This window comes from Heterodontus francisci, chromosome 27 (assembly GCF_036365525.1).
Source record: "Heterodontus francisci isolate sHetFra1 chromosome 27, sHetFra1.hap1, whole genome shotgun sequence".
Taxonomy (NCBI): domain Eukaryota; kingdom Metazoa; phylum Chordata; class Chondrichthyes; order Heterodontiformes; family Heterodontidae; genus Heterodontus; species Heterodontus francisci.
This window is the reverse complement of record NC_090397.1, coordinates 47,283,678-47,307,575: the sequence shown is the minus strand read 5'-3', so window position 1 is coordinate 47,307,575 and position 23,898 is coordinate 47,283,678. Positions and strand designations below refer to the sequence as shown.

The 23,898-nt window shown below is 42.9% G+C and overlaps 1 protein-coding gene across 5 annotated transcripts in view; it reads left to right on the top strand.

Moving 5' to 3' along the window:
* LOC137384799 (plexin-B2-like) overlaps window positions 1–23,898 on the top strand; it is a 258,477-nt gene that overhangs the window by 208,293 nt on the left and 26,286 nt on the right. For all 5 annotated transcript variants that reach the window (XM_068059289.1, XM_068059290.1, XM_068059291.1 and 2 more), the window contains 8 exons: window positions 1,032–1,113; window positions 3,328–3,497; window positions 3,877–4,025; window positions 7,236–7,341; window positions 7,624–7,760; window positions 11,126–11,338; window positions 12,668–12,755; window positions 20,131–20,331. In XM_068059289.1, the coding sequence (XP_067915390.1) occupies window positions 1,032–1,113; window positions 3,328–3,497; window positions 3,877–4,025; window positions 7,236–7,341; window positions 7,624–7,760; window positions 11,126–11,338; window positions 12,668–12,755; window positions 20,131–20,331 (1,146 nt within the window). The remainder of the gene's footprint in view (window positions 1–1,031; window positions 1,114–3,327; window positions 3,498–3,876; window positions 4,026–7,235; window positions 7,342–7,623; window positions 7,761–11,125; window positions 11,339–12,667; window positions 12,756–20,130; window positions 20,332–23,898) is intronic.

Here is a 23,898-nt window from a genome sequence, read left to right as displayed (position 1 = left end):
TCTTCCCTTGAGTGGCATTGATTTGTGACGCTCGATGATCCTTTTGTAGACAGTCATATTTAATATCCGCATCATACACATAATCCTTCCAGGCAGCAGAGGGATAGATTATTAATTTTTGAAGAACTGTCTGGTTGCAGTAAAGAAACATTTGCTTTAGCTGTAGTGGTTTGGAAAGCTGCCCACTACAGTGCAATTGAGTTACTTAAGTATTTAATTTTTTATATTGATACTGGAAATTTGTTCCTTTTAAGCATTGTATGTGAAATACATCCCTCGTTCTGAGTATTTTATTTTAAGGGGAATGGACAACCTGCAGTGTTGGTGATTTGATTTATTTAGTAAGCCTGCAATTACTGAGCTGATTAAACTCAAACTTTGTTTTCTAAATTTAGGAAGCCCTTGAGATGCTCCCTTTGCGTCACTGACCACTTCAAGGCAACACAAAATGACATTACATTCTGAGGTGACTGCAGATCTCCTGCAGGAGACTGGTTCACAGTTCTTCAGCTTAGCACTACATATAGTCCAACTCCAATCAAGGGGGTCCTGGACACTTTATAAACTTGCACAAATGTTTCTAAAGTATGGAGACTTCTGCACTCTGTGCCTTTAAAATATACTGGTTGGGTGAGGAGCTTTTCACATGTGATTGTAACACAGGATCAGCCACTTTGATGTCCCAGTACAAATGTAGCTACTGTGTGCGAGTGTGTGCATTTGTTTCCCTTCCTCTTACCCCACCCCTTTCAATTCCACACTGGAAACAGAGGGTGAATCAAAACAACCTACATTTGTCACTGGAGGGGATTTCATTGATCAAATTAACAATTAAACAAACTGATTCCTAGAGCATACTAACCTGTTCAATTCAAATTAGTACATCTCTCCTTCATAGAATCCACAACTGCTAAGGGAGCTGGAATTACTGAATCTTAGCTATACGTCTGGGGTTGCAGTTAATCGGTTTGATTACATGAAAAGTATTTAAAACTAGATGCAATTCACTTTTGTATAAAATGCTTTTTCAGCTTCCTTGTGATCAAAATGAAACCTGTATCCTTCATTTCTCCGTACAAGTAGAAACAAAGACAATAGACAGCAGATTAGATGGTAAGTGAAAATTTTTTGTAAGTAATCAGAAACAAACTGGAGAGTGGTGGGTTGGTGGGGCAAGAAAAGCTAAATTCAAGAGCAAAGGGGGAATTTGAAAATAAATTATTAAGAGGTATCAGTACTTAAGCTCAACTTGCTTCTGAAAATTACTCCTTCTGACAATTTAATTCCCCCCCCCCCCCACTCACTTAGTCATAGAGAGATACGGCCCTTCGGCCCACCGAGTCTCTGTCGACCAACAACCACCCATTGATACTAATCCTACGTTAATCCCATATTCCCTATCACATCCCCGCCATTCTCCTACCACCTACCTACACTAGGGGCAATTTACAATGGCCAATTTACCTATCAACCTGCAAGTCTTTGGCTGTGGGAGGAAACCAGAGCACCTGGCGGAAACCCACGCAGTCACAGGGAGAACTTGTAAACTCCGCACAGGCAGTACCCAGAACTGAACCCCGGTCGCTGGAGCTGTGTGGCTGTAGTGCTAACCACTGTGCCACCCACTTCTCTTCTGAAAAAAGTGGCTGCTTGTTAGGGTTTAGTTCCAAGGCTGTAAGGTACCCTCCAGTGGCTATTCATCTTTACGCATCACAATTGAACCCAGTCCCATTTGCTTTTGATGTATGTGCACCCACAATTCTAGCAGGTGTCTCTAGGAACCCTAGTTGATTTTTTTTTTCATTCCTAACTCAGGACCACTGAGACTAATGGTAACACCATTACTGCTGACCTGGTTTAGAATAGCTAACTCAGAATAGCCTGGTGATATTATCTGGGAAGGTCCCAAGATTCAATGATACCTATTCAAAGACTGCAAAATTTGCAAACAGTTTTAGTATTTAAAAATTGCTTTCAAATATTTTAATAAACCTGCTCACTAAGTTGTATGTGCAGACATGACCATTATGGGAATTCTACGGTGAGTAACTCACCTCCTCACTCCCAAAAGCCTGTTAATCATCTACAAGGCACAAGCCAGGAATGAGATTGAATACTCCCCCACTTGACTGGAGGAGTGGAGTTCCAACAACTCAAAAAACTCGACACAAACCAGGACAAAGCACCCTATCCTCCAACTTAAACATTCACTCCCTCCCTCCATCACCGGCGTACCATGGCTGCAGTGTGCACCATCTACAATATGCACAGCAGCAACTCGCCAAGGCTCCTTTGACAGCACCTTCCAAACTCGTGGCCTCTGTCACCTAGAAGAACAAGGGCAGGGGGCATGTGGGAACACCACCACCTCCAAGTCACGCATAATCCTAACTTGGAAATATATCACTATTCCTTCATCATTACTGGATCAAAATCCTGGAACTCCCTCCCTAACAGCACTGTGGAAGTACCTACACCATACGAGCTGCAATGATTCAAGAAAATGGCTTACCTAACCACCTTGAGGACAATTAGGGATGCACAATAAATGCTGGGCTTACCAGCAACGCCCACATCCCATGAATTAATAACAAAAAAAATTCCAGGTACATGACAATTATATGGTAGGTCTTTTTTTAAAAAAAACTTCCAGTAATTCTGCAGACATCATAATGGCTAATGTACCTGAGCTTGACGATCCTCTGTTATAATAGAAAACAGGACATTTTGGGAGGATAAAACCATGTTACTTTGTACTTTTAGTCAGCTTCATGTCCCTAATCAGGCCCACTAGATAACTATTAAAGTAACTGATGTAAGGCACCCTAGTGTTACAGCAATAGCTTGGTAGGGCTGTCATTTAGAATATGGGCTTTATTTCACATTGATCACACATAAATTGTATTCTCTGCATTCAGTTCAGTGCCTTGCCGTTCGGCATTTTGGACTGCAGGCATGGCAAAATGAGATCCTGCTTGTGATCACTATCCCTGCTGGAAACGTGCGTGTGTTGATCTTGATTGGAGACAATATTAGGTGAATTGAGATACCTCTTCAGCCACATAATCTACCAACATTATTCTGTCCCCACACTTATTCTGCTCATTGTGAAGGATAGCTACTTGTGTAAGGTGGTGGTTGGGGGAGAGACTTTAAGGAAATGTGATGTGTGTAACTCTTGATTCACTGATTTGCTGTGCCTTCAGTAATCCCTCTTACTCTAAATGTCTGTACTATTTGAATTATTTTTTCCAGAATAGCTTGCTTGCTTAGGTACTAAAATGATTTATGGTTATAATACAAAAATGCACATTTTTTTTACTCAAGTGATTCTCTACAATTGTGGATACAGCAACAAGGACTGCAGTCTGTGCCTCACTGCTGAGCAAAAATATCACTGCGTTTGGTGCAATAGCCTCAAAAAATGTGTTTTTAAAGAACTTTGTGATGATGCTATTAATACTACAGATATGTGTCCAGACCCAACTATTTCGCAGGTGAGTAAGATGTTTATTTCCCTGATATTGAAAATGTCTTGAGAAATTATGATGGTCAGTTTAGATTCCTATGGGAAATACTGTGACATTTTGTGTGTAGTCACTCATTTACATTGAAAAGTGGGTCCAAACCCAGATGTACATTTTGTGTAACAATTTTGGCACATTTAGTAGATAAATCAATTTACAAAAAGACCACAGCCATTGAAGAAAAACGCTCTTCTACTTTTCTTTTTTAAAAAAAAAAAGCCTGGATATGTTTTAATAAAATATATGATCCTTATTTTGAACTGTCTGAACATAGTTTTATATATATCAGTTTTTAATGTAAGGCAAAACTCCACATACAAAATTAACCCATTTAATTCCTGTTATTCAGCTGGATCCAATAAATGGGCCCCTCGAGGGAGGAATTCTTCTGACCATCAAGGGCTCAAACCTTGGAAAATCACCTGATGATATCAGAGAGATCAAAGTTGGAGATGCTGTTTGTAAACAAATCAAAGAACAATATTCCACCTCTGTCAGGTACACCAGAAGACATTTTGTACGATGAGCGACTTCTGAATAAAGTACCACATAACAAAATCAATAGGTTAACACTATGCAAAAGCAAAATACTGTGGAGCTGGAAATCTGAGATAAAAGCAGAAAATGCTGGGCATGTTCAGGTCTGGCAGCTTCTGTGGAGAGAGAAACAGAGTTAACGTTTCAGGTCTGTGACTTCATCAGAACACAAATGACAGGTCATCGACGTGAAACATTAACTCTGTTTCTCTCACCACAGGTGCTGCCAGATCTGCTGAGTATTTCTAGCATTTTCTGTTTTTATTTCAGGTTAACACTGATTTAGTTAGAAAGTACGACATTGCTTTGCGGACCCCATTATGTTGTTGAAAGTGAGCCTATAACAGCCTGTTATTATTGTGTTCTCATTGACCAGCAATTGTCAGCAGCATGTTTTTGCTTGTCTAGCTAAATAAGGCTCTGCTAGGTTGGGTAGAGATCTTTTGTAGTAATGTTCCAATTGCAAAGTTTTTGACTTGATTATAACTTAAGGGTGCAACTGGCATGATTAAATACACTTAATTCATCAATCCGTGCTGAGACCAAAGCATGTCTTTCTTTAATTGTGATGTCAGAGAATGTAGCAGTCATGTTTCTGATAACTGAAGTGGCATGGATGCACATCTGATCAATACTGGGACACAGATACCATACTGAAGGGATTGGCAGGAAAGATCAGATTAGTTTGTTCCGGTCCTTTTCTTTCTGATATCCATATAAGAGCAAAATTGCATGTTGGCAGTTTTTTGTTTCTGCTTTTGAAAAGGTTATATTGGCTCAATGGTGCATTATATTAACCCTATGTTGAGCTGCAGCAAAAATTTTCTTCTATGATGCTTGCCTACTCAATGCTGAAGTGTACCCAGTGCAATGCTGGAGTGATGCATTTGTAAGTGAAGTACCTGCATAAGAGATGCTAGTGTTTGAGCTAGGCCTTGACAAAACTTCACAGCACACTTGTGTCTGCAGAATGCTCTTTTAGACAGCATCATTACCTAGAACTCTGCTCTTTGTTTATATATGTGTGCATTATATATATATTTGGCCAAGTAATTATTACTTGTTTTACTGAGGTTGCTGGAGTGTGTACAAGGGCAGGACAAGTTTGTTGTTCATTGCTACCTGAGTAGATCTTCCAAGTAATTAATTTCTTTCCAAAATTTATCAGTGTCTGATTTGAGAGATGTTTATTCTAATGACTGTTCTCTTTAGATGAACCCATTTGTTATGCCACCTAAAATGCAAATTTTTCCTCCGAAATTGATCTAATTCAAATTCCTAAGGTTGTCAGGTTCAGTAGTACCTGCCAGATAATTCAAAATTGTGGCACCAGCATCAATAGTTTATACTGAAGTATTAAAAAGAACAAGAGAATAATTAAATTTATCATTAAGAACCAAAACTATATTTGGTCTGAAATGGGTAAGTGGGCATCGTAATTGAGATCAGTTTACATTACTTTATATTCTCTTCTATCAGTTCAGTGATTAGCTAAACATATTCTACATATCTGCACAAGTGTGACTGCCTAAGGATGTCTGTTAATAGTTTCGCAGAGGAACCTTATGTACCGACCCACAGACAGGCCAGCAGGTCAGGTCGTGTGATGCAGTATTGCTTTCGACTGCAATGGATGCATTGGGCAGTGTGGCCATTTTTTTGACCATGTTTCTGATAGAGTTGTCAAGTTTCAGCTGGTGGGTTGGCTCTTGTGTGCAGTACCTGGGTTATTGTGGGTAGGGGAGTGGCATCGATTTGCTGACCAGGACACAGAGAGGCTGCAAAGAGACAGGTTAAGTGAGTGGGCAACAAGATGGCAGATGAAGTATAATGTAGGGAAGTGTGAAGTTCTGCACTTTGCTCATAAGAATAGAAAAGCAGAATTTTTTTTTTAAAAAGATGTGAAACTTGTGTCGATGTTCAAAGATACTTGGGTGTGCTTATACTTGGGTGTGCTTGTATAAGGAACGCAGAAAGTTAACATGCAGATACAGCAAGTAATTAGGAAGGGAAATGACATGTTGGCCTTTATTGTAAGGGGATTAGAGTAGAAATAAGGAAGTATTACTACAGTTGTGTAGGGTTTTGGTGAGACCACATCTGGAGTGCTGTGTGCCGTTTTGGTCTCCACATTTAAGAAAGGATATACTTGCATTGGTGGCAGTACAGTGAATGTTCACTAGATTGGACCCTGGGTTGAGGGGGTTTTCCTATGATGAGAGACTAAGTAAATTGGGCATGTATTCTCTGGAGTTTAGAAAAATGAGAGCTGATCTCATTGATTCAAGATTCTGAAGGAGTTGGACAGGGTAGACACTGAGAGATTATTTTTGCTGGTTGGGGAATATAAAACATGGGGGCACAGTCTCAGGATAAAGGGCCAATCATTTAGAACTGAGATGAGGAGAAATTACTTCACTCAAAGGGTTGTGAATCTTTGGAATTCTCTACCCCAGAGGGTTGTGGATGCTCCATCGTTGAATACATTTAGGCTGGAGTAGACAGATTTTTGGTGTCTCAGGGAACCAAGGGATGTAGTGAGTGGGCAGGAAAGTGGAATTGAATTCAAAGATCAGCCATGATCGTTTTGAATAGTGGAGCAGGCTCGATGAGCCACATGGTCTACTGCTGCTCCTATTTCTTGTGTTCAGTGGCAGGAGCCCAAGAAGGGAACCAGATTTGGAGGAATTTCTCTTGATTAAGATTCAGCAAGTGCAATGAGTATGAGTTAGGCTACTTTCCATTGCACTTCAACTTACATTGGCATTGTGTAAGATCTGCCTGCCATCACTGCCTTGGGATGTGCCATGGGACTGCACTTGAAAGGAAGCACAAGACTTTGTGCTGATCCAAAGGAAGCACTACGAGAAGGACTGCAGGGCAATACCTTGGGCCTTGCTCGGCTGTATGCTTCATGATCTTCAAATTCTGCACTGAAGTTTTTTGATCTTTGGACGCGGTCAGAAAACGTGCAAGACTGTATCCTCCCCGCTAAAGCCTCTCTTGCAGAGGCTTCAAAGTTTAGGTGGAGGCGATGATTTTAGTTTGATTACAGTTAATCTGAATCTGAATATTTACTGCCACCACACAATTCAAGTTTAACCTATTGTGCTCTAATTTTCACGAAGTCTGTTGATGGTTTTAAGATTTTACTTCAATCTTTGTTTGCAGGGTTGTTTGTGAATTAAGTAGAGTTTCAGAATCCCAGAGTAACTCCGTTCGCATTGAGACAAAAAATGACAAAGTTGGTCTTTCAGAAAAGATGTTCACATACACTGTGAGTATCCATTTTCGACACAATTTTACCAGATTTCAAGTTCTATACAAATTTGCCAGCTGTGAATTTAACCTCAACAAAAATCAGCATTTTATCTATTATATTAAAAATAACAGACTTGTATATGCTGACTTTATAAAATATATTTTGGGAAGAAATAATATTTGGAAAGAATGGCAAATTCAATAAGTAGTTTAATAAAACCACGTAAAGTTTTATCTCATTACTTGTAGAAATAGTAAATGTATGTAGAGCTAACCTTTTTTTTTCAAAACTGACCAGGACCCCAGGCCTACTCATATTACTCCATTACAAGGGATATATGCTGGAGGAACTAGTCTAACAATCAAAGGAAAGAACTTAAACACTGGAAAGCAAGAGGATGTGAAAGTGATGCTGGGCGACATACCGTGCACCTTGTAAGCTGAACAAATCATTGTTATTGGGAGCTGACAGTAAAATAAAGCATTGTGACAATTCAAGCTGCATGTCATAAAGTCGTAGAGGTCACATGTTTACATCCGTGACTCACCATGCATGCTGCTGTAGGGAAGTCCCACTTTTGATCATTTGTAACAAACATTGGTCTGATTTGAACACACATGACAATCAACTATGTTTTCCTTCATTTTATTTTATTCTCCAATTTTCTTGCAGTTTTTCACCCTGTACTGAAGGCATTGGCAGTCTTGCTGAGATGTGGTTCCATGGGTATGGTCTCCCTCTGGTACCTCACTCAAGAAGCTATTCATCTATAAACTCTGAAATCAATGTGTCACGAGGCTATTTGTTTGTGGAGAGCATTACAGCCTAGCTTCATCCTGTATTAACCTGACACTCCATAGTTACTCTATAGCAGGGGACTGCATGTATACAGTTGGCTACCTCGCCCAAATCCCTTCCCTCACCCGGATACATTGGCCAGTTATAGTGCCTGTACCAGTGCCCTGGTTGCAATCAAACTTATGATATTCCTAATATTTACAAGTCAAATATAGCTCCAAAGTCATTAAGGATGCTCCAGAACTTCTGTTGTACTGGGGTAAACTATTTTGTTTCTGCTTTGTATCTGAAAGCAAAGCTTACTATCAGTTCCCAGTTTAAAAACAAAACCAAAAACCGGACACGCTTCCAGAAGAAACAAGGAAAATCATAGCGAGAGTCAGCTTAAGCTGCTCTCAAGCACCTTTGTGCAACCATTTGTGAGCAGCATTGATAAAGGGTTAGGGGAGGTTACACATCCACTCAACTGACTAGTGTTTGCAAAGGGGAAAGAAAGCAAGAGAAGTGAAGAAACTGTTTGTTTTTCAAAGATTAAAAACTCCCATGTCTTCATATTATTTGCCACATTTAACAGGTATTCTTTAATGCTGTGCTTGAAAACAAAGAATTGTATAAAATAATTAATTAATTAGATGACACTGTTAAGGTTTCCATTTTCTGCTGTCAGCCTTCATTCTGTGTTAGCTCATTCATCTCTGAGTCAGAAGGTTATGGGTCAAGTCCCACTCTCGGACTTCACATCATCTAGATTGATATTTGAGTACCATACTGAGGGAGTGCTGTACAGTTGAAGGTGCTGTCTTTCATGAAACATTGAAGCAAGATCCTCTCTGCCCTCTTTGGTAGACGTAAAAGATCCTCTGGCTCTATTTGAAGAAGAGCAGGGAGTGCTCCTGGTGCCCTGACCAACATTTATTCCTCATCCAACACTACTGAAACAGTTTAATTGATCATGCATCTCATTGCTGTTTGTGGGACCTTTCTTTTGTGCAGTTTGGGTTCTGTGTTTTCCCACATTACAACAGCACTGGGGAGACGGTGGCCTAGTGATAATGTCACTGAACTAGTAATCCAGAGGCCCAGGCTAATTCCACAGGGACACATGGGTTCAAATCCCACCATGGCAGAAGGTGGAATTCAAATTCAATTAATTAATAAAAATCTGGAATTGAAAGCTAGTCTCAGTAATAGTGACCATGAAACTACCATCGACTGTCGTAAAAACCCATCTGGTTCACTAAGGAAATCTGCCGTCCTTACCTGGACTGGCCTACATGTGACTCCAGACCCACAGCAATATGGTTGATTTGTAACTGCCCTCTGAAATGGCCTAGAAAGCTATTCAGTTGTACAAAACCACTAAACAAAAGTTGAAAAGGAATACAACTGGACGGAACACCTGACATCAATCTAGGAACAGGAAATGACAATGACAAACACAGTCCTGTTGACTCTGCAAAATCCTCCTTACTAACTGGTGGCTTGTGCCAAAATTGGGAGTGCTGTCCCACAGATGAGTCAAGCAACAGCCTGGACATAGTCATACTCACGGAAACATACCTTGCATCCAATGTCCTGGACACCACCATTATTCCTGAGTATGTCTTGTCCCATCAGCAGGACAGACCCACCAGAAGTGGTGGCACAGTGGTATACAATGGAGAAGGAGTTGCCCTGGGAGTTCTCAACATTGACTGTGAACCCCATGAAGTCTCATGGCATCAGGTCAAACCTGGGCAAGGATTACCACCTAAGGGCGGCACAGTGGCGCAGTGGTTAGCACTGCAGCCTCACAGCTCCAGGGACCCGGGTTCGAATCTGGGTACTGCCTGTGTGGAGTTTGCAAGTTCTCCCTGTGTCTGCGTGGGTTTTCTCCGGGTGCTCCGGTTTCCTCCCACAAGCCAAAAGACTTGCAGGTTGATAGGTAAATTGGCCATTATAAATTGTCACTAGTATAGGTAGGTGGTAGGGAAATATAGGAACAGGTGGGGATGTTTGGTAGGAATATGGGATTAGTGTAGGATTAGTATAAATGGGTGGTTGATGGTCGGCACAGACTCGGTGGGCCGAAGGGCCTGTTTCAGTGCTGTATCTCTAATCTAATCTACAGCCCTCACTCAGCTGATGAATCAGTACTCCTATCACTTAAATTGCCTCCTATCACTTATCAATCAGCCCGTCGGCAATGCTTCAGGCTGTCATTCCTAGTGCATGCTTCATCTCATTTACCAAGCAGGTGTCTTGCACTAAATGAGCATGACAGCTCAAGGCCCTATCTTGGGCACCTCAGAGGCTCTTCATGCCTAAAGCATGTGGGGAAAATCACCCACATAATGTCTTCGAGATGTTCTGTTTTGTAATTATCAGTGCTCAGAGTTCTCAGTCTCCAGCTAACTGAACTGCCAATGCTGCAGGATTCTGTTCTCAGTCCATAGGTTCAGTCGTCACCATCATAGAATTGCAGTGTGGCTGCAAACCTATAGCATTAATTAGCTATTTTAAGACATTACAGTTTAAGACTCATATTTCTCTACTTAACAATCAAAGGTTAAAAGTTAATGTCACAGTATTAAATGACTCCAAATCAACAGCAGACTTCTGTTACTGATTTACCCTTTCCTTACAATTGGCTGTGGAGCATTTTGAAACATCCAGAGGTTATGAAAGATGCTGTATAAATGCAAGGTTTTTTTTTGTTACTTATTTCCTATAGGTATTTGCTTTTTCCATATGAGGTATTTAAAGTACAGTTAGAAACTGTTGTAGTCAGCACCAAGACAGGCCGATACTGTCAACTTGTCTCCTGGGCAGTACCATTGAAAGTTATTTTAATATACATTGTTACATTAATTTTGAGCATCATACTCATCATGAAACCATTGAATTGTATTAACATTCTCAGTGGTCTCCTGGCTGTAATCTTCCTCATTAGACTCTCCTAGAACGAGTTTGCACTTGTTTTCGTTAAATCCTCCTGATGCTTATTTTTGGTTTTCTACAGGACAGTATATAATGAAAGCCTGATCTGTATCACTGGCCCTTATAATGGAGCACCTGCTCAAGCCCAACGGGCAACTGCCAAAGGCCATGGAACAAATCTTACCGTTGCTGTGCACTACGGAAAAATTGCAGTAAAGGAGGTTAAGCAGTATCAATTTGCATATGTCCCCAATCCAAGAATCAATGCAGTTGATCCAGAAAGAAGCATTTTTAGGTAATAACATTCTACATCCATGACTTTAAAATAACTTGGTCTCTAGTTAAAACTGTTCCTGACAACACAATGAGTCTTGATTTGTACACGACATAATGCACCGGGGTTCAAATATTCATTCCTACTTGGTGCTGAACAGCTAGCACAATGTCAGTTCCTGTTCATAGTGTGTACCTGGTAATTTGCATGCTCATCTTTTTATGATTCTGTTAAATATTTGAAAGAAAAAAATAAAAGGGGAAAGGGAATGAAAATGGAACTAAAGGATAACTCCCTATGGGGCAGCAACAGACATAGTGGGCCAAGTGGCCACCCCCCGTGCTGTAAAATTACATGATTCTGTACTTGAGGAGAGAACAAATTAGGTTGGTTCACATGTTGCAGTTATTCCATTTTTATGTCTGCTAAATGGTTTCAGATGCATATAACATAAAGATGGTAGTCCAACTTCAAGTCTGGCCAGTTAACTGAATCTGAGCACAATAAAGGCAAAGAGTGAGAGACTGTATCCAGAAGGCATTTCAGTATTTTGTTTGTGCAGCATAACCTGAGCCCAGTACAAAGCTATAGATGATCTGTTCACTTTACCTTTTTCCAGTGTTTTAATGTTGGGAGAAGCTGTATGTTCCTGCCCCTCTCCTAATGTTAAAGTTTGTCCAGCTGAGCATATGCATCAAAGCACATGTCTACAGAACTGTTTTCCATCAGATCTTGGTCCAATCCTGTGAGAATTTGCAGTGTAACTCCACAGATGCTGAACTCAGAGCATGCAACTGCAGCCTGCAATATGATTCAGCTAACCTACTTTTTCTTCGCTCTCCTCCAGTGCGTGTACAGTGTCTCAATTCACACTGTAGGACCTTTAAGTAGAAGTGAATATTTGAACCATTTTCCTCTTTTCAAGTGAGGGAGGGAATGAGCTGCCATACCCACCTTGAGTGACCTTTCCTAATTATTGCTGAATGAGGTAGTAGTTTTTATGGTGAATTTTAAATCAGCACAATTTTGCCAAAACAACAGACTTTTATAAAAAGGAATTGATTAATGTAGATGTATCTGATTTACTTCCGGTCTTAAAATATTTGTCAGTTGTCAGTTGTCAGTTGATCGTTCCTGGTGTTGTTCACAACCAAAATAAATTGGTCTTTCTACCTGTAATTATGTCTCTGCTTACTTTGCATTCTTTCAGCTTATATTAGTTTCCTCACAAACCACTCTTTCACTCTGTTCTGCCTCCATACTCCATGTGTGTTTCTCACATGCACTTTTTTGACAGCAAACTATATTAAGTGGGTCATATTAAATAATTAGTTTGCTTTCTTAATGTAGCGGGGGAAGAAATATCACAGTGGCTGGACAGGGATTTGATGCTGTACAAAGACGCGTTATGAGAGTGGATCTAAAGGAGAATGGGCAGGTAGGTGGATTACTTCTAGAAAAGGTGCAGTTTGTTTTGTATCAATGCTGACATGCCATTCTCAAGAAGTGAAGTTAATGCACTTAGTGTTAATAGCTGAATATATCTCATATGGAGTGTGTTCATGCCAAAGTGAAATTATTTGAGGTGTGAACATTTATAATATTGATTAGTATAGTGCTGATTAATTTGCCAATTTGTATATATTATGAAACTCTGAAATATAAAACATTAGAGCTATAACTTCCATTTCCTTTCCAGAATATATTTCTTTCTTACTCTACTTTCAAACTATGGATGGCAGCATCCAATTAGATTATCATATCTGCTGTATAAAGTGTGCAGTTGTGAAAGTGGTTGAAAAAGCTGGGTGACGAGACCATCTAGTAGTTAATAATTCATGACTAAGGCCTAGAGCAGTGAGTTAAGTCAGCGTGCCTGCCTAAGATTCTCCACTGGGTCTCATTTGCTTCATACAGTGTGTACCTTGGCTGAGTGTCAGCATTCTCTCCTCTGAGTCAGAGGGCTCGGCATTCAAGCCCCACTTCATAGACTTGAACACATAATCCAGGCTGACACTTTAGTAGAGTACTGAGGGAGTGCTGCATTGTTAGGTGGATGTATAAGATCCCATGGCACTATTTGAAGAATAGTAGAGAAGTTCTTCCGGTGTTCTGGAAAATATTTATCCCTAGACCAATATCACATGATCTGGTCATGTATCTTACTGATGTTTGTGGGATCTTGCTGTGTGCAAGTTAGCTACAACGTTTCTGTAAATTACAACAGTGACTACACTTCAAAAATAATTCATTGGGCTTAAGCACTTTATAAATAGGCCCATGACTTGCCTTTATAACACACACATCTTTTGATGGCTTCAAACTACTTTTCATAATATCAATAAGATTTTAGATTTAGAGATACAGCACTGAAACAGGCCCTTTGGCCCACCGAGTCTGTGCCGACCATTAACCACCCATTTTTATACTAATCCTACACTAATCCCATATTCCTACCACATCCCCACCTGTCCCTATATTCCCCTACCACCTACCTATACTAGTGACAATTTATAATGGCCAATTCACCTATCAACCTGGAAACCGGAGCACCCGGAGGAAACCCATGCAGACACAGGGAGAACTTGCAAACTCCACACAGGCAGTACCCAGAATTGAACCCGGGTCGCTGGAGCTGTGAGGCTGCGGTGCTAACCACTGCGCCACTGGGACTTAAAGAAGGACGATAGTATATGCTTTGCATGTTCCGTCAAGCCCTTTAAATAGAATTTGAACAAATTTATGCTAGTTTTTGCATTCAGGTTTATGCAGATATACACAGAAAATTTAGGCTCAAGTTGCTGATGGAAAGATTGGGGTAGACTTCGATGTGCTTGCTGTGTAGGTCGGATTGAGGAAATTCTGTGTTATTGTGCATTCCTGTATATGTCCTTATAGAGACAGAACAGGAATAGAAGGAAGAGTAATTGACTGAAACACACAGGATAAGGAGAAGATGACCAACTCGGAGATACCCTCACCCCAGAGGCTATAGATCACACTACTGCTTTGTTGATGTCTAGTTAACCAAATCCTTATCGACCTGTTCAGATAGACATAAAAGATCCAACACAGTGATGGAAGGAGCAAGGGGTTCTCCTGGTGCCTTTCCATAAACAAGTACCACCAAAAGATTAACTAACTGGTCATTCAGCAATGTCAGTGGGGCCCCAACAACATCCTGGCTGTAGTGCTGAAGTCTTGTGCTCTAGAACTAGCTATACCTCCAGCTAGAGCTACCCAATCTACGCAATAAAGTGGAAAATAAATAGAATAAAATAAAGTTCCCAAGTATGCCCTGTCCACAAAAAGCAGGGCAACTCAATCTGGCCAATTACCACCCTATCAGTCGACTCTCAATGTACTCCAGCAGAGTGATGGAAGGTGTTGTCAACAGCACAATCAAGCAGCACTTATTCACCAGTAACCTGCTCACCGATGCTCAGTATGCGTTCCACTAGGACAACGGCTCCAGACCTCAATATAACCTTGGTTCAAACATGGACAAAAGAGTTGAATGACAGAGATGAGAGTGACTCCCCTTGGCATCAAGGCAGCATTTGACCAAATGTGGCATCAAGGAGCCCAAGTTAAATTGAAGTCAATAGGAATCAGGTGGTAAACATTTCACAGATTGGAGTAATACCTAGCACAAAGGATGGTTGTGGTTGTTGAAAGTCAATCATCTCACCTCCCAACCCGAGACATCACTGCAGGAGTTCCTCAGGGTAGTGTCCTAGATCTAGCCATCTTCAGCTCTTTTATCAATAACCTTTCCTCCATTATAAAGTCAGAAGTGAATATGTTTACTGAGGATTGCTGTGCACAGTTCCATTTGGAACTCCTCTGATAATGAAGCTGTCCGTTCCCCCATGTAGCAAGATCTGGACAACATTTCAGGCTTGGGCTGATAAGTGGCAAGTAACAATCATATCTCACAAGTGGCAGGCAGTGGTCATTTCCAAGACAGAGTCTAACCACATTCCCTTGACATTCAGTGACATTACCATCGCTGAGTTCCCCACCATCAACATCCTGGGGGTCACCATTGACCAGAAACTTAACTGGACCAGCCATATAAATACTACAGCTACAAAAGCATATCAGAGGCTGGAAATTCTGCAGTGAGTAACTCATCATCTGATTCCCCCAAAGTCTTCCCATCATCTACAAAGCACAAGTCAAGAGTGTGATGAAATACTGTCCATTTGCCTGGATGAGTGCAGCTACAACAACACTCCAGAAGCTCGACACCAAACAAGGACCAAGAGCCCACTTTATCGGCACCCCATCCTGCCCCTTAAACATTCACTCCCTCCAACACCGGTGCACCATTACTGCAGTGTGTACCATACACAAGATACACTGCAGCAACTCACCAAGGCTTCTTCAACAGCACCTTCCAAACCCGTGAATTCTACCGCCTAAAAGGTCAAAAACAGCAGGTGCCTGGAAGCGCCCCCACCTCCAAGATGTTGTAGCAGTGGAGTTCTCTGGCTGTGATTGACCTCCAACATCCACAACCATCCTTCCTTTGTGCTAGGTATGACTCCAATCAGTGGAAAGTTTTCCACCTGATTCCTATTGACTTCAATTTAGCTAGGGCTCCTTGATGCCACATTTGGTCAAATGCTGCCTTGATGCCAAGGGGAGTTACTCTCATCTCACTTCTGTCAATCAACTCTTTTGTCCATGTTAGAACCCGGGTTGTATTGAGGTCTGGAGCAGTGGTCTGTTGCTGCTGAGGTTGTCCAGAAGAATCCTGATATTCCAGGTTCTGAAGTTCATTTTGAGGGGGTGGAAGATGCCTGTGCTTGGGGTCTTTTAATGTGGGGTGGCCGTTGCAACCTGACTACCACACGGTCCAAACAAAGCAAGGTCTTTGTCCAATGACAGGAATGGCCAAGACGACTAGAGACCAGACTCCGCTACGCAGATGGGGGCTAACCCTTCAAGAACATCTTGCTGCAGATCCACAAGGCCTGCATCTGGTCTCTCCAGCCGGACATGCTGGCTATGTGTAAACATTAGTTCCTGCCCGTGCAGCAGAGCCGGGTTTCCAATCACTTGGACCGTGTGGTAGTTGGTTGGCCACCAGACGTTAAAAGATCCCACATACAGGCATCTTCCACCCCTCAAAATGAACGTCGGGACCTGGAATATCAGGACTCTTATGGCCAGCCCCAGCAGTGACCGATCTGAATGTCGCACCACTATCATAGCCCGAGTCCTCCGCCGCTACAACATTGATATTGCTGCCCTGAGTAAGACGCAGTGGGCAGGAGAAGGCCAGATCAAGGAACAAGGTGCTGGATACACCTTTTTCTGGAAAGGTAATCAGAAGACGAGCACGATCTCCATGGGGTTGGCTTCGCTATAAAAAAAAAATGAACTTGCCGACTGTCTCAGTGAGCCCCCTTGTGGGATAAGTGAATGTCTCCTGACCCTGCGGCTCACCCTAGTCCAGAAGCAGCACGCCACAGTCATCAGCACGTACACCCCAACCCTAGAAGCAACAGATGAGGCCAAAGGAATTCTACTCCAGGCTTAAGCACTTGCTGTCCTGTGTTCCCAAGGAAGACAAGCTGATCTTCCTCGGAGACTTCAATCCCAGAGTTGGGAGGGACACAAACCTTTGGAAAGGTGTGATTGGCAAGGAAGGTGTTGGAAGGGTTCACACCAATGGGGTCCTTCTTCTGATGAAATGCCTTGAACATGGCCTGATCATAACGAACACCCTATTTCGTCAGAGACACAAATACAAGACCTCTTGGCAACACTCTCACTCCAGGCTTTGGCATTTGCTTGCCTAATATCACATCCAAGCGAGGGACTGCAAGGATGTTCACATCACCTGTGCCATGATAGGAGCTGATGACTGCTGGACCGACCATCGCCTGATCCGAGCTACTATCTCCATAAACCCAGTCCAAAAATGGCAGCGCCAACAAAAGCACTGCTGCAGGAAAATCAACATCAATGGTATCAAGAACTTTTCAAAGGAAGACCTACTCGGGCAGTGTCTTACAAGCAACTTGGTGAGGCTCAATGAATAAGAACAACAGAGTATCCATAACACCTGGTCTGCTCTCAAAGCTACCATAATCAGTAACTTGCAAAGTTACTCTTGGTTTCTCGATCATGAAACAAGGAAACATCAAGACTGGTTTAACGAGAGCAACCAGGAGTTGCAGGAGCTACTAAATTGCAAGCGCAAGGCACTCCTGAACTGGAAGCATCACCAAAATTCAAGGGGGGAAAGCAGGTATACAGACAATTGATCCAACAAAATCCCGTGACCTAAAGAACAGCTGGTGGACTGAAAGAGCATAGGAAATACAGCAACTTGCCGACAGCCACGACATGTGTGGATTCTTCAGCATGGTCAAGACCATTCACGACCCAAGCACCCAAGGACCTACCCCACTGACAGCAAAGAATGGAGTGGCGTTGATCAAGGACAGAGAGGCAGTAAGCGCTCGTTGGAAGGAACACTTCGAAGACCTCCTCAATTGCGACTCGGTCTTTGATGCAAGTGCCCTCGACCACATTCCACAGAATGCTACCCGCCATGACCTCATCACAACCCCAGCCCAACATGAGATTGAAAAGGCCATCCGACAGGGGAAAAAACGATAAGGTCACCAGCGCAGACGGAATTCCCGCCGAAATTCCAAAATACGGTGGAGAGGCACTCTTAACACCCATACTCATCTCCCTCATCTGGAAGGAGGAGAGCATGCCAGGGGATCTCCGAGATGCCATAATTGTGCCATAATCGTCAAAAAAAGGTGACAAGACCAACTGTGGTAACTACAGAGGGGTATCCCTGCTATCCGCCACAGGGATGGTCATCGCAAGAGTCGTTCTCAACCTCCTCCGCCCCGTGGCTGAAGAGCTGCTACTGGAATCTCAATGTGGATTCCGTCCATCAAGAGGCACAGTGGACATGATCTTCACAGCAAGACAACTCCACGAAAAATGTAGGGAGCAGCAGAAACCTTTATACATGGCCTTCTTTGACCTCCTCAAAGGCCTCCGACTATCAAGGGGGAGAGATTATGGCATATACTCCTCAAATTTGGCTGTCCAGAGAAACTCGTCACCAGCCTCCGCCTGCTGCACAATGACGTGCAAGCTGTAATCCTTGCCAACGGATCTGCCACTGACCCAATCAGAGTGCAAACTGGGGTCAAGCAAGGCTGTGTCATTGCACCAATGCTCTTTATCAACTTCCTCGCCGCGACGCTCCACCTCATCTCCTTGAAGCTCCCTGCGGGAGTAGATCTACTTTGCAGGATGAGTGGGAAACTATTAAACGTACATCGCCTCCAGTCCAGAACCAAGGTCACCTCAACCTCTGTCATCGAGCTGCAGGCGCTGACGATGCATGCGTATGGGCACACTCAGAGGCCGAGCTTCAAACTCTCATCAATGCATTCATGGAAGTGTATGAAAAAATAAGCCTTAAGCTAAACATCTGAAAGACAAAGGTCCTCTACCACCCTGCTCCTGCAGTGCAACACTGCACCTGGCACCCCCCCCCCACCTATTAAGATCCACGGCGAACTACTGGATAATGTGGATCACTTCTCATAACGCGGGAGCCTCCTCTCAGCAAAGGCAGACGTTGACGATGAAACTCAGCATTGCCTCCAGTGTGCTAGCGCAGCCTTCGGTCATCTGAGGAAAAGAGTGTTTGACGACCAAGACCTCAAACCAGGCACCAAGCTCATGGGCTGCAGGGCCGCAGTGTTACCCACCCTCCTGTATGCGTCGGAAACATGGACACTGGACAGCAGACACCTCAAAGTCCTGGGGAGATATCACCAGCGATGCCTCCGCAAAATCCTGCAAATTCAGTGGCAGGACAGGCGCTCCAATATCAGTGTCCTCTCTCTCAGGCCAACGTCCCCAATATCGAGACACTGGTCATGACTAGTCATTTATATTGCGCAGGCCACATCGTCTGCATGCCTAATGCAAGACTCCCAAAACAAGCTTTCTACTGCGAGCTCTGTCACATCAAGAGGCTACCAGGAGGACAGAGGAAACGCTACAAGGAGGTCCTTAAGCCTCCCTGAAAAAATATGATCATTCCACTGAATTGTGGGAATATTTTGCCCGAGACCGCCCAAAATGGAGAAGAAGGTGCCAGCCAGTTCAAAGAACGTCAACATGCCCAGGCAGCGACCAAGTGCAAACAATGGAAGGAACGTTCAGAAATTCGAGCATCCCATCCACTCGCCTCATCAAACACCACCTGCCCCACCTGTGGCAGAGTGTGTAGTTCCAGAATTGGACTATTCAGTCACCTAAGGTTCCACAACCCTGGAGTGGGAGAAAGTCATCCTCGTTCCTGAGGGACTACCGAGAGAGAAGATCTCCAAGATCCCATCCAAGTTGCATACCATCCTGACTTGGAAATATATTGCCACTCCTTCATCGTTGCTGAGCCAAAATCTTGGAACTCCCTACCTAACAGCAACACGGCATAGACAGCAGACGTGCAAGAAGGTGGTTCACCTCCATGTTCTCGAGAGCAATTAGGGATGTGTATTAAATGCTGGTCATGCCAGCAATGCCCATATCCCATTCTGAATAAATTAATAGCTACTAAAACACATCACTGTATTTAGTCGAACTGTTTAACTTCTATTTATCATTTGGATGTTCAGTTGAAATGTATATTAATGTAATCAAGCTTAATAATTTGTACTCCCTACCATTGCAGATGTTGACATTTCTGCAGTTATTGTTTGGAAGGAAGAAATACTTTTTGAAAGTAAACTCTTTTAATTTTTCTCTTCCAGAATGAAACGGAAGCATTAAAAAATTCCAATAATTCAATGCTCATCTTCCCCTCACCTCCCTCAAGCCAGATGGTTGATTTTATCATTATCATATTGGACAATTTTAATAAAACCGTAAGCTTTTTGTATGTAGAGGATCCAGTCTTCCAGCGTTTTGAAAATGATGTACTCATACTCAAACAGCCACCGATCTTCGTTAAGGTAATTATTAACGAGTAATTGTGAGTTTTGAAAGATTTTGCTTTGCTAGCTCTTTTTATTTTATCTTGTTTTGTATTGGGCTTTGCGTTTCATTCATGCTCCCAGTGTACTGGGATAGATTTTACAATTGGCTTCACCCAATTACTGAATATTAAGTGGACAAAATCAATCAGAGAAATGTTTGAAAAGTGTTATGCCGGAACTGCAGGAGTCACAGCAGAAGCTTGCTCCAATTTGCCCAAAAAGAAAAAATCTAACCAACTCTCCTTGACGTTCAATGGGATTACCATTGCTGAATTCTGCACCATCAACATCCTGGGGATAACCATTGACTTGAAACAACTGGATCAGCTACATAAATACTGTGGCTACGAGAGCAGGTCAGAGACCGGGAATTCTGAGGCGAGTAACCCACCTCCCGACTCCTCAAAGCCTTTCCACCATCTATAAGGCACAAGTCAGGAGTGTTATGGAATACTCTCCACTTACATGGATGAGTACAGCTTCAACAGCACTCAGGAGACTCTGTGCCATCCAGGACAAAGCAGCCTGCTTGATTGGCACCCCATCCACAACCTTAAACGCTTACTTCTTCCACCACCAGTGCACAGTAGCAGCAGTGTGTACTATCTGCAAGATTCACTGCAGCAACTCACCAAGGCTTCTTCTAAACTGGCTACCTGTACTGCCTAGAAGAGCAAGGGCAGCAGGTGCTTTGGAACACCACCACCGCCGATTTCCCCTCCAAGTCAGACATCATCCTGACTTGGAAATATATTGTCTTTCCTTCATCATCACTGGGTCAAATTCCTGGAACACCCCACCTAACAGCACTGTGGGTGTAGCTTCACCACATGGACTGCAGCAGTTCAAGAAGGCAGCTCACCACCTTTTTGATGGCAATTAGGGTTGGGCAATAAATGTTGCCTTGCCAGTGATGCCCACATCCCATGAATGAATACATTTTAAAAAAAAGTTAATTTCTGCCCAAGTTATCCCTCTTTAAATGTCCATGTACTTTCCGTGTATTCTAATCATACATATGAAATGGGTGTAATATATCTTTGGCCTCCTTATCTCAAGAGACAATGGGTAAGCGCCTGGAGGTGGTCAGTGGTGTGTGGAGCCGCGCCTGGAGTGGCTATAAAGGCCAATTCTAGAGCGACAGGCTCTTCCACAGGTGCTGCAGAAAAATTTGTTTGTCGGGGCTGTTACACAGTTGGCTCTCCCCTTGCGCCTCTGTCTTTTTTCCTGCCAACTGCTAAGTCTCTTCGACTCGCCACACTTTAGCCCCGCCTTTATGGCTGCCCGCCAGCTCTGGTGAACGCAGGCAACTGACTCCCACGACTTGTGATCAATGTCACAGGACTTCATGTCACGTTTGCAGACTTCTTTGAAGCGGAGACATGGACGGCCGGTGGGTCTGATACCAGTAGCAAGCTCGCTGTACAATGTGTCTTTGGGGATCCTGCCATCTTCCATGCGGCTCACATGGCATATATATATATAAATGGGTGTCTAGGGCTGCTCGAGTGTGCTGTTAATGCAGGTGCATTGAAAGAACCCTTATAGCAAGAGTTGCATGAGTATGTTGAGGCAAACTGCACCACTGTACCAATACCAGATAAGGGCACCACCTGGGCTGTGCCCATGCGGAACTGGCTTCATAGATTTCGGGTCAGCAGACAGCCAGATCCACAGCTGTGCCATCTATTGCAGTCACCTACAACTAGAGCTGGCAGTTCTAATGGCAACAATGGTCAACTGCATCCTCGAGTCCATTCCTCTATCCTACAGGCTTGTTGCAATGGGGTGCTGCCCCATTGGCAAATAAAGCCACTCTTTTCCCTAGTTTAACATTATTTACCATCTCCACCTTGTCAGCCATCAAATAGGTGTTTGGAATATTTCATCACCCTATTACTTGGCTACAAATTGGTTGATTCCTCTGCATTTATTGGGCAAGATGTTTTCGTTATTGGGACAACCTTTCTAAAGCTTGAAATATACTTCAACAGCAGTCCTTGTAATTGCTACCAGTATTTTTGTCCACTTAATCTTCCCATCACCCCTTATAAGAACTGATAACATGCTGTGTCCCACGCCCTTTGCTGAGCTTTCAACACGACACTGAATTTAAGCTAGTAACTTGCCCAGGGTATGTAATTGAAATGTGAATCAGGGTCAGCACACACGTGGTTGCTAATAATAAAATGCCCATCTACCACCCATTTGAAGGCCCATTCTGAAAAATCTATCTCACTGTGTCTGCCATATTTGTTTGTTTATAATCTCTCTCGCTTCCTAATTCAGTTTATCTTTTAATTATATGGCTTGCACTTACACAAATTTTAATATAATGTGACCAAAAAAGAATAAGAGAATGTGAGGTTTAAAAAAAAATCAGGGGTGCAGGTCTTCAGCCTTGATTACAGGTAAGTTTTTCTTAACACTGCAGCATAGTACTGAGACAGTGCTGTGTTATCAAAGTTGCTGTCTTATCAATAGGACATTAAATCAAGTCTGTTTATTCAGATGTGAATATAAAAATTTCCATAGCACTATTTCAGGGAAGAGCAACAAATTCTCCTGGGGTTCCGGCCAACATTCATCCCTCAACCAATAGCACCAAAACCCAATAATTGGTCACTTTAGCTCATTGTTATTTGTGGGGTCTCACTGTAAGCAAACTAGTTGCCACGTCTGCCTACAGGACAAGTGACTGCACTTCACAAGCAATTAATTGACAGTGAAGCCCTGCAGGGTGTTCTATAAATGCAAGTTCATTGCTTTGCCTACCATGTTGTCCACTGTAGCATGGTGTCTTTGATTTGAAAGCCACATATTCCTCTTTTGTAAGCAGTTCTTTTCCACTCTCTTCCAATGCACGGATATTAATTACAAAGAATTTAGAATAATCTGAAGGGATAGCCAACCCACTGCTTTCTGTAGATATTCTGTACTTCGTAGGATTTTCCATTTAAAGGTGTAATTTAGAAACAACGGCCCGATATTTACAGGGAGGGTGCTTGGGAGACAGAAAATGATCAAGGAACCCAACAAGGCTGGGGACATGGAGCTCCTGTCAAAATTAACAGCAGGGCCTCATTACCATTTTTTTTTTTGTTCCGTTTCCCACTCTGGAACTGGCCAATTGGACAGCCTGGTTGATGTCTAGGACCGAAAACTAGCTGCAGGAAGAAACTGCCAGGGACCCTCGGGAATGGTCCCCGACAATCAAGAGGGGAAGGGGGTAGGTCGGCGATCACAGCAGGGTGGAGACAGATGTTGTGATCGGCTGGGGGCGGGTAGAAAGCTTCCTTGAGGAAGCTGGGTAAGCAATCCTGCGCCTCTTAACCTAATGCTGGAAAAGGGACATTGTGGAGCTGGCAGCTCCTGCCTCCGTTTCCCAACCCTTGGCAAATCTGCACAGCAGGAGTGAATTTTAAATCAGCCTCCCAAATGTACTGTTGGAGACTGATTCAGATATCTTAATGAAACATCTTGCCTGTGCATGGTGTCCGATATCTGCCACCATAATAAAAAGCAGTGGCTGGCTGCACAGTG